Raw genomic sequence first — 12576 nt, 5'->3', positions numbered from 1 at the left:
TGGACACTGAATGTCCTACGAGAAGGACAAACAAACTAATAAAAACTATCAACATAACGCACATTGCATAAAATCAGTTCGAGCCACACACGTGTTTTTTCTAGTATATATGTATAAATAGCGAATTTTCAGTTCAAGGGTTTCGTTACCATAAAGTACTTAAATTCTTTACTAGAAACACAAATTTCTTATCAACACATTTTTCTTTGTAATACATATGTGTTAACTCTAATAAATACATATATATTTGGTACGAAAATATCTCTACAAGTTATGAAGAGATCTCCATGTTTTATGAACATATCTCTATTGGTGATGAACCTAACTCTCTATTGGTTATGAACATAACTCTCTATTTGTTGGCCATGCATGTACTTATTTAATTAACGAACTCCTTCACGACATCATAATAAAACCTTATCTTGAAAAGTAGCGTGAAGGATAAAAACTTGAAATATGAACGTTTATATTGATTAATTGTTTTTTTTTCAAATCTATTACATACATACAGAATATATTGCAAAGTTGAAAATGTGTACACGCTGTGCACAAAAAAGTAAAAGAATAATGTCGAAAACGCACTTAACACTTATATTCTATATAAATAGTCACATTTTGTCGAATTGTTCTAAAAAAGTCTCAAAGATCATAACGGTCCGCTGTTTCACAGATTTTCTTGGACATTGTTGTTTTCTTCTTCTTCTTCGTGTGGTTACGTATTCAAGCGAAATAATAATTAGAGCCTGATCGTGATAAAGTAGTACAGGGTACAATTGTAGGTAATTAAAACGAAAGCAAAAGTAATTTAGAAACGCCTCAATGAAACAATAGTGTTCGTGTTGTTGATTAACTCTCGTTCTTCCGTTGATTTATCTTGTCACAGATTAAATGGAAAAATAAAGAAGTTTAACGAATTATATCAATGATTTTTATCTCAGATTAAAAGAAAAACAACATAATTTTACATACTGCTTATCTAAGTATCGAATAGAAAAAACAGGTGCTTGTATTAACTGCAATATGTGGTGGTGTGAATAAACTCATCATAGATACCAGGACTAAATGTTGTATGTACGCAAGACGCGGATTACGTCAATAAAAGACTCATTAGTGACGCTCGAATCCAAAAAAGTTAAAAAGGCCAAATAAAGTACGATGTTGAAGAGCATTATGGACCAAAATTCCTAAAAGTTTTGCCACATACAGCTAAGGTAATCAATGCCTGAGGTAGAAAAGCCTTACTATTTAAAAAATTCTAAATTTTGTAAACAGGTAATTTATAAATATAACCATATCAATGATAATTCATGTCAACACAAAAAAGTGCTGACTACTGGGCTGGTGATACCCTCGGGGAAATAAATCTCCACCAGCAGTGGCATCGACTCAGTGGTTGTAAACTGTGAACTACTTTTCCTAAATGTATTTAAGGACTAAAACGTAGGGTGGCGTGTTGATTATAGGTGTGCAACATATTTGTTAGGTTATTTCGAATAGACAGAATTATTTTTTATGATAAATTAAACTTATAAGGAATAAATTACGAAAACACATTGCTGACCTTGCGGTCACAAGACAAAATTATGGCTATGAGCTGAAAATACCTAAACATTTTTTCGCCTTGTACGATGTTTCAACTAACCATCAAGTTCCTCCCCCTGACGAACAAACCTACATATACACTTATTTGTTTATTAAATTACCTGTACATGAAATAACTGAACATGTTTCTTTTTCATCTGAATTTCCTCTACACTGTTTGTTATCAACTGCAATACAATTACTCTGTACGCAATGCTGGCAAACACGATTTCGTGATCTCTTCCCAAATCCACAGTCGACAGTGCAAGAATCCCATAAATTCCAATTGGTCCATTCTGAAAAATAAAAATAAACAAAAAACAATGAATATTCAAAGTTTAATAAAATTGTTGACACAGATATATTTTGATAGCAAATATGCGATTAAAGAGTGGTAACACCGAAACAAGTACAGTAAAACTACTAAAAAGCCAATATAAGTAACAGTACAGCTATCAACAGTAACCAATACTATAACCGGAAAGTCAGCTATACAAGAACACAACATAATCAAATATAAAACAACTCCAATGAGAAAAACAACGGCCTTATGAATTACCAAATGAAATCAATGAACGAAAATAAAAATGACAACAACCAATGACAACAACTGACAGACACACAGAAATTACTTACGCTAAAACTTCAGCTCCCCATCAAAGATTGTCTTTGACAGCAGATTAAAAGCACAACATAGAAAAACATTTTCAACTTATTTTCTATTGTGTGAAATACCACTTGTTTATCAATTGGGGGCCTCACAATAGAAAATCAGTGGAGATGGCTTGACTCATATTTTTATATTTTTGTTTAAAAAGGACTTACAAAACCCAGAGATATTTAAAAACCAATAATGTGTTGGCTTATATTATCAAAGAAATTCTACAATTACAAGAATTTCATCGTCAATTTCGCGAAAAAGAATAGGAAAAGTATGGGACATATCATTTAGGTGCGGTAACCTTTCTCCCATGAGAGAAGATTACTGATTATGCAATGTTTAATTACAACCCATCAAACAAACATATAAATTAGTTCTTCGTTATTTTGTGCAGGAATGATGTGTTCAGTTATGACAATCATATCGTAAAACGTTGAATTTTCTGGCATAATCAAGAATAAAATGTATATAGAATTATTTTTCATAAGGTTATCACTTGAGAAACGTTCCCTTTTCACTACTTTCACAAACAAAGCAATATGGCAATGATTGGAAACAAGAGACTTGTCAAAATAAATACTAATAGATAGATATAACTTAGCAAATTTCAACTTGTTCATAAATTTCTTGTCTGCTGCAATTTTTGAACAACGTCATTTTTCACTTCTTTCAGTATTCTATTTATAATGCCATCGTGTGCAGCAGTTAATTAAAAAAAATCATTTCAGATTCTTGAGATGTTTTTACCCTACTTTTAAATGATCTTGTACGATACTGTGTTTCTCGTATTTCTAAAGAGAAACTTAAATACATCGTATCATATAGTTATCAAAGGTACCAGGATTATAATATTATACGTCAGACGCGCGTTTCGTCTACATAAGACTCATCAGTGACGCTCATATCCAAATATTTATAAAGCCAAACAAGTACAAAGTTGAAGAGCATTGAGGATCCAAAATTCCAAAAAAGTGGTGCCAAATACGGCTAAGGTAATCTATGCATTGGATAAGAAAGTCCTAAGTTTTTTCGTAAAATTCAAAGTTTTGTAAACAGGTAAAATACAATAACCTATTTTATACTTGCTTTAATAAGAATATAGAATCTTGAGTTCATGTATGTTTTGTCTCCATAAAATTTACATAAGAGTTTTGGCCAAATATAGATGCGACACTGCGCCAAACTAACTTCACAGTATTTGTTTTTATTAAATTGAGTTGCCATGCTGATAGACAAAATATACTCTATTTGACATTGTAGTGTAATTTTTTTAGTGAAATGAAGTCTTTTGAAGGCCTTATTTACAAATTAGAAGATGTGGCATAATTGTAAATAAAATTAGTCTGTGAAAAAGGGAATAGACTTTAAAAACTAAAGGTCAGTTAATTGTTGTTTTGATGCACGAAACTTTTTCTCAAATTCTTTCTGAAATATTATTTACAGGGTTATTATGCGTGACAATATCAGCAAACGCCATTTTACCTTTAATTAGTTAACCATGACAAAGTTTTAATTTCAATAAAATGTAAAATCCGCACAGTTTCTATTGTGTATTACTATTGAAATATGAGAAGAAAACAAATAACCTGCCTATTGTAGGAACATATCTTTATCAGACACACAATGTTATAATAGTACGGATTTACCAAATGCTAGAGACACTATTCATCATAAAATAAAAGTTATCTATATTTTAAATCAATCGGTTTAAACGTAAGTTTTGCGTCATGGTTCGATACACCATGTCACTTGTGTTGTAATATATAACATACTTGGCATTCTTATAATACCTGGACAAACATTAGAAGAACAACTAGAGTCATCCCGAGAGACACCATTACAGTCTAATCCGCCAGCAATAGGGGAGGGATCATTGCAAGTTCTGTGCCTAGTACGTCTGCCACCGCCACACGTTTTTGAACAACCAGTCCATCCATTCCATCTGCCCCAATTTCCATTCACTGAAAGTTAACAGTAGACACTTTCAAAACTGAATGAGGTCTCTACATATTCTTATTATAATTTCGCTCATTCCTGATTTATAAAACAATGTAATTGGCATATCCAAACATTTGGAAAAATATACAAATCGTCAATAGTTGGAAAATAGACAATCATATGACAATGAGACATTAGTACTTTCTATGAAAGCGAATGACACGCATTAAATACCCCTGCAAACATTGAGAAGAACACCAAAAAACCTGCCCATTGTAGGAACATATCTCTATCAGACACACAATTTTATAATAGTACGTATTTACCAAATGCTAGAGACACTATTCATCATAAAAGAAAAGTTATCTATATTTTAAATCAAGCGGTTTAAACTTAAGCCTGTTACCAAAAACTCTTACAAAATACGACGATATTAATCTGATGGGGACAGATTTTTTCACCATTAATGTACCAATCCATTTCATAAAAGAATATGATTAAATGTACACAAATATAAATCAACTGATTCTGACAAAAGATTTTTTTGGAAAGGTGCTGGATGGTGAGAATAAATTGCATTTAGTGTGAACTTATGATCCATGTCAAAGATTATTTTATAACTACCACAAGAAAAACATTTTTTTTTAGATTTAAAAGTGATGCGGAGTTTTGCGTCATGGTTTGATACACCATGTCACTTGTGTTGTAATATATAACATACTTGGCATTCTTATAATACCTGGACAAACATTAGAAGAACAACTAGAGTCATCCCGAGAGACACCATTACAGTCTAATCCGCCAGCAATAGGGGAGGGATCATTGCAAGTTCTGTGCCTAGTACGTCTGCCACCGCCACACGTTTTTGAACACCCAGTCCATTCATTCCATCTGCCCCAATTTCCGTTCACTGAAAGTTAACAGTAGACACTTTCAAAACTGAATAAGGTATCTACATATTCTAATTATAATTTCGCTCATTCCTGATTGATAAAACAATGTAATTGGTAAATCAAAACATTTGGAAAAATATACAAATCGTCAATAGTTGGAAAATAGACAATCATATGACAATGAGACATTAGTACTTTCTATGAAAGCGAATGACACGCATTAAATACACTTGCAAACATTGAGAAGAACACCAAAAACCTGCCTATTGTAGGAACATATCTTCATCAGACACACAATGTTATAATAGAGGTAACCGGTGAGATCACGAACCGACGAATAATGACGAACGAACGTATTGGGAGCAGTGATTTTGATATTGGATAAAGCTCGTTAAAAACGAATAATCGACTAAAATACACCCTGACACCTCAGAAAGTTTCCTTTATTAGAAAACAAAGATAGAATACGAGCTTTCAAATATAAGGATGCATATATAAGACTATGTATTTTTAACTTATATATCGGAAGTGCCTATGTACGGATTAAAACGAAACAGTACGTATAAATGTATACCTGTGGTCACCTTCTACACTTTAAATAGTCACGTGGAATGATAGCATGATTTAATCATGGGGGCAATCTTTTAAATACCACGGTGCATGTTTTCGATAGAAAAACATATAGAAGTTATTGAATATATATTTGTTAAAAAATAAAAATTTAAACAAGTAGGGACCGACCATTTAATTTGAAGGTTTTTTTTCTTCGGCGCGACAGATTATTTTTTTCAAATTTAATATTATTTGTTGTGGTTATTATTCCTTACCTGGCCAGATAATCTCTCAAAATTCAGAAGCAAATATATTATTTCCGAAAAAAAACATACCCCGCACCCTCTTCAAGTTAAATGGTTGGTCCGGGACAATTGGTTTTTTTTCTTGTTATTTGTTGCAAATTTTTTGCAAGGGACTGTAAGGGACTTGCCTTAAAAGAAATTTGCAACACATAATTAAAAAAATCATTTGACCCCCATCCTTATTTTCCGCCGTTTTTTTCATATAGTGTTATTTCATAACGGAGTTATACATGTAGCGGGTATCGATAATCTACCTTTGAGGAGGGTATATTAAGGAAGCAACCATTTGTATCTGAGGGGCCGGGCTGGCAGATTTGGTCAGTCCGATCATTTATTTTAGAAAAAAAAAAAATCAACTGCTACACGCAAGATTATTTATTACACATGTATAATTGTACTGTATAATAGAATTTGGAGGCCATGTTTTTATCATAAAATTATATTATTATATCTTATACGGTTATTCATCTTTTAATCTGCGAAAAAACACAAAGTATATATGAACATTTCTGTTGAGTATTCGGTATTCGTTTCCCCCCTCCAAGTACAAAGAATCTCCCCCCTTAGTTTTGGTATTTAGCTCATTCTAAACAATGAACCAGATTCATACAAATTTTCAGTTAATTCTTTCTGAAGCTTTGCATGTATGCACACAAGGAGGGGTCACTTCCTATATAAAAGTATATACAGACGTTCGGCTAGAATTAGTCATTTTTCAACTTGTCGAAGGAAAAGCATGTTCAATTTTCTCGTCAGAAATTATTTTTGTCTCATACATTTCTAGCCATTTTTTTTTCGTTCAGTCTCATAAAATTTGGAATCAAATTATTTATTTCCGAACCCTTCCCCACCCCTCTCTCCATGCAAGTTATATGGTCGGTTTCAAAACTCATGTTTTGGTCACAATTTCAAGCGAAATGTGTCTACCGTTTGGGAGAGTTTGGTACTCCATCCAATTAAAGTTATTACTTTTTTTTAAAGCTTAAACAATGTGCAAGTAGTTGCATATTGTCAGATATTACTTTTCTATCAAAGGAGTTGTTATTTGCATACATGAAATGTTCTTTTTCCTCTCCCAGCATGCTCATTCATTATTCAAACCAAGAAGTAAACATAAATAAACAGATGACAGCTCCATGGTGACAAATAAATAAAGTACTAAAGCAAACGTGATCTTCATTTTTAATTTACATAAAACATAGACTGACTAAATATTCGATGTTTATTGGACGGTCTATCAGACCTTCAAAGTTTACAACACAATGTATTTATACATGTACAAGCATTATTAACATAATTCTGTAACTGATATGCTATATCTGCAGATAACCAGTCCTTCTTTTAGAAAGAGCTGCACACAGCTCAACAATTGCTGCCATTTCCCATCTTGGATGACGATACAAGGAACCGATCACTTTAAATGTTTTTAGCTTTTTGATTACATGTTTTACATACACTCTTCTTTTTTGTGAAGAATGTTATATTTTCGTTTGTGTCGTCGTTCCATATGTTGCAGTCTTAAAAGTTCAACTGTCTTATATGGCGTAACAAGAGGGGCAGTGTTTGGATAAATACTATCCGCAAGTATATAGCAATTGTCTGGAAAATCTAATTCCATGCCATGTCCTATAGGTTTCATTTGCTGGTATGTAAATGCATCATTGTCGTGACTTAGAAATCCAGAGTGTATGTAGCAGATATTTTTTCTGTTGTCTATGATAATCTGCAAAGACATAGGGTGATATTTAAATAATCATCATATTCTAAACTTTTGTAAATAGTCGTTTAGATAGCATTCATTTTACTTTTAAGAGACCTTTTTAACTTTTAAAGTAATATTGTCTCAAAGATATTTGTAGTTTGAGTTATTTTTTGTGTTTATTATTAGGTCTTTCCACTTTTCCTGGTGGAAAGACCTATTGAATTTGTTCTGATTATTTTTTTTTTTCTTCCGCCTAATTTTTTCTTGCGGTGTAAAAAAGTTTCAAAAGATGTCGCTTAGTTTTTTTGTATATGATATCATACAGTCTATATCTCCCCAAACACTGTTTTTCTTGTTATCAGATCTCCTCCGCAACCGTAAAAGAAAGCGACAAATTTATTTTTCCAAATTGCTCGTTATATCCTCAGGATGTTACCTTTTATTTTTTAAGTGAAATAAGTGAAATAAATTTGTAACTGGAAAACATAAGTGATAGATGCCTAGGGTCTTTTGATTTGAGGCATTTGGTCAAAAAGTATGAAAATGAGGTCAAGGTCAAAGGTCAAGGTCATGTTCAAAATTTTGATTTTGGCTTGTTATCGCTTCTTTTCAGAAATCATATAAGATATCGACAAAATACTTTCACACAATTGGTAGTCGCGACATGTAGTACACATAAATTTGAGTCGAAAGGGTACGTAAACATTTGATGCGAGTTTTCCCCCCTTTTATATCTAATATCAGTCGTATGGTAATATAACTCATTAACAATATAAAGTAAAGACCTAAAGTCTTTTGATTTAAGGTACTTGGTTTATGACCTTGAAATTGAGCTCAAGGTCATATGTTAATTTAACGTTGTAGATTTTGATCTTTGCTTTTACCTCATATGTATTCATGTTAAAACTATTAGACTTTTTGCATTAGGTTGCAAGCACTATGACGTTGAAAAAGTTAACCGGAAGTGACATTTTGTAAACCGGAAGTAGCTAATTTTTGTAAATAATTATTGTCAAAGTATGTAAAACCATATATTTTTGGAATCAGCGTCAAGTAAACTATAAGACAGTACCGGAAGTAACATATTTTGAACCGGAAGTAGACAATTATCTCCCTTATTTATATCTTTTTGTATAGAAACCATATATTTTTGGAATAAGCGTTCAATAAGCTGTCATTTGACGCTAAAATTGACATTTAAAACCAAATTTTAATATTTTCATATAAAAAAAGGTCTTAACTGGTGGAAAGACCATCAATGGTTCTCTGAACAATTGGTTTTTAATTTTGTATATCATTTGGTCAATATTCATCTAAAACAAAACCTACAGATGTCGTAATTCCAATGTACACATAATTGTTTGGTAATTTCTGATACTAGTAGTTAAAATAAACAAATAACAGTATTGATCAACAGTTGAAAATATGTTATTAATTCTGTGTTTGAAAATTATATCATTTTATTTTGGCAAAGGTTAAAAGTCCGTGTAAGTCACAATGTAGAGTGTTAAGTTTGATAGAAGTACAATAATATAAAACCATTGCCTGAAAATCCATTTGAATTTACATAAAGTCACCATCGATTTCAATGACTGGCCCCTTTTTTTATGAAAGTGAAAGGTTTTCATAGGTCCTGTCTCAGACTATAAGTTAGTTCAATGACCCCGCCCTCTTTAACATTTATGACCTAAATTATCTTCCTGACTAGCTGACTATGCGGTATGGGCTTTGCTCATTGTTGAAGGCCGTACGGTGACCTATAGTTGTTAATGTCTGTGTCATTTTGGTCTTTTGTGGATAGTTGTCTCATTGGCAATCATACCACATCTTCTTTTTTATATTTCCTAAGTTTCACCAATATCCACTAAGCCGTTTAGGAGACGATCCCCGTACAATGTACACTTACATCGGCAGATATTGTGACAGGCAGACAGACGGACGGACAGAGGGATTCCTGTAACCCCTACACCAAAACTTTGTTCGTCAGGTTATAAAACCACAACCATCCATAGATGTTCATTTGTTGTTCAATAATGAACTTTCCCATAATCAAAATAAAATGTATACAAACCTGGGTGTGGATGCAGTGATACTTTCGATGCCCACTATACAATTTTCCTGTGGCTCATTACTAGGGATAAGTATTTCATGGGAAGTCCCATCGATGGAACCCACAACCCGAGGCATTTCTGGCCACTCTCCTATCCTCTGTCTCCAGGAATTTAGATCTGGCCATTCTACCAATGGTACACAGACTTCCCATAAGATGAGCCACATATTGTTAACTATGTCTCCAACCGTAGAAGTACCTATTCCAAACATTAATGAAATGATTGGATAAGTAGGGTATTGTCTTAACCAAATCAAAGTTATTAGAAGTCTGTTTCTCGACTTAACCGCTCTATGTTGGAAGTTGACCATTCTGGGTGCGATGAGGTCTTGGATATGTTGAAAGGATTGGACAGTTTCTCCTGACAGCCTTAAAAAATCATACGATCTGGACACAAGCGTACTGTACACATCTACCGAAACCAACTGATCTTGGTTCTGATCTTCTAGAATTCTAGATCTCATCCTGTCGTGAAATGGAAAGGGCCTCCTGATTTTCCTAAGGTATGTCTGGTATATGCTTATCATCAATAAAAACATAAATCCTCGATCAAACAATGGCGGTGGCAATGCATGCATTTTAGGTGCATATACATCATCATAAGCAAAGCGAATGTCTGACTTTGTCGATTCATTTTTTCTGAGAGACCTGTGTATATATGTGTAAATGGACACAAGGAAGGGTTTTGAATAATAAAAATAAACGTACTGCCCGTACGATTTTAATAAAGAATATCTTATTTAAAAATAGTTTAAAAGAATATCAGTACAATGTTCTGATTTATCAACATTTCTACTTCGAAAATGATTAGATTATGCCTCAATTAGTCCATATATTACGAATTATACATGCACGTATCCCCATTCAGGTGAAAATTATAACAAAAAAGCACGATTTGATCAGGAAGACCGCATGGATCATTCAATCATGGCATCGAGAACACATGTAGAGGTGTCAATTTTAGAGCAAACTCTAATTCTACAAGGCTACTGCAGAAACAGATGCAACTGGTCGGCTGTTTTGGAACACATAAAACAAAACATTGACAAATTGCCAGCAGCAGCGATAAATCTTTACCCGGAAGGCGCCTTCACTAAGTTGAGAAGAAGGATGGGTGACCAAGTGAAAAAAAAATGACGAAGGATAATGTCATCTATCCTAGCGAGGAATTGAAGGAACTGGCCGCAGAAATAAAAGTTGAGGAGGCCAGATATTCAACAAAAGGAACTCCCGCACAAAGAAAAGAAATTGCGAAAAAGGTATGAATTTTTAATTGGACTTTAATTAGCAATTGTCTCCCACACCTCCAGTTGCGGATTCAGGGGAGGGTTCCGGGGGTTGAAACCCCCTTTTTTGACGATCAATGAATTTGAATAGGGATATATAGTGGGAACCCCCTTTTTAAAATGGTTGGATCCGCTCCTGACCTAAATCCCTTATCCCGATTCCAACCCCTTTCCATCAATGCTCCCCGTCCCCTCTACCCCCGTATTCCCGCTTCCTCTGACTTCCCCATTTTCACTTTTTAATTTTAGTCTCCTCGACTCCTTTACCCGCTCACCGTCCCCTCTTTTCTGCTCCCTCTACTCCGTACCACCCTCTTGACATACATGTATGATCACACATGCATGACAATTAGGTTTTCATTCATTCGTATTAAATATGATCATTTGATGATCAACGGGCATCGTAAATTGCATCATATGTGGGTGGCATCATGGTTCAAAAAAAAATTTGGCCGTGGACTCGATAAAATTATTTTAAAAAAGAACATACCCCTGATGAAGGCAAAATGAATTGGTTATAGAAAATGACACGCGGTTAAGAAAATTTTTTCAAAAGCGTAACAATACAAATTTCACATCACATTTGCATTAAATATTACGACAATTAATGTCTCATCAGTATCCTTGACGCTGCTATATTTCGTTTGTTTTGCAATACTTTCCTCAAGAATACATTGTAAATAAACAACATTTTAGTAATGCAGCGCGGACCTCGCCGAAAACACCACTTAATATTGTAAATTAAAGCGGATTTATTAATTTTAAGAAATTAAGATTGTTGCCTGTTTTAAGGCTGAACACTTTCAAAGATGAACACACTTTTTTTATTTTATTGTAATTTTATTATTTCTTTAATATATATATCACTGTAAAAGTATGACAACTGTGTTGTTAAAACACAGGTTCGTTCCGAGGAAATCATGTTCGCAAGGGAAGTGCTCTAGTGTGCACATTTCTGTTAGAGGGTGCGAATTTGTAAAATTACATTTTCCTCATACACAACTTTATGATTGCTTTAATAAAGGGGACAAACTCCCCTCGTCCCTCCCCACCCCTAGGCCCCTTTTCCCCTTGGTACGGGACATGATTAACCGAAACACATTAACTGCTGGTAGGTACCAGAACATCCCTATTATTTAGAATAATTTATACTTTTGCACAGAGTAAATTTAATGTTAATTTATACTACATTTATAGGTTGTAGCAGACCAGGCTCCTGAACAACCAAACCATGCAGATGTAGTACTGTTGCAGTTCCAGTAGTACAGCCCGTTACAATAGCTAAACAGCCCGTTGCACAAGTTGTGCAGCCCGTTGCACAAGTTGCTCAGCCCGTTGCCGCAGTTGACCACAGGGCACAGGCTATCCCTATAGCCGAGGACGAGGAAGAGGTCCAGAACCCCACACCACTAAATAAGCTGAAAACTAGCGAAGTTGCACGACAGGTATATGAAGAGTATATGAAAAGTATAGAAAGGAGCAAAACGTTAGAAGCCAAATTAGACAAGTGTATGGCCAAGTTTTTGAACAGTGATTAAATTAATGTAC

General features: G+C 33.9%; 1 protein-coding gene across 1 annotated transcript in view; it reads right to left on the bottom strand.

Moving 5' to 3' along the window:
* LOC139482959 (uncharacterized) overlaps nucleotides 1-12576 on the bottom strand; it is a 131833-nt gene that overhangs the window by 109754 nt on the left and 9503 nt on the right. Inside the window, exons 5-7 of the mRNA XM_071266987.1 lie at nucleotides 4920-5090; nucleotides 4033-4203; nucleotides 1704-1877 (exon numbers count right to left, since the gene is read on the bottom strand). Of these exons, the coding sequence (XP_071123088.1) occupies nucleotides 1704-1877; nucleotides 4033-4203; nucleotides 4920-5090 (516 nt within the window). The remainder of the gene's footprint in view (nucleotides 1-1703; nucleotides 1878-4032; nucleotides 4204-4919; nucleotides 5091-12576) is intronic.

Source organism: Mytilus edulis, chromosome 7, assembly GCF_963676685.1.
Source record: "Mytilus edulis chromosome 7, xbMytEdul2.2, whole genome shotgun sequence".
Lineage (NCBI taxonomy): Eukaryota > Metazoa > Mollusca > Bivalvia > Mytilida > Mytilidae > Mytilus > Mytilus edulis.
This window is presented reverse-complemented; position numbering and strand designations above follow the sequence as displayed.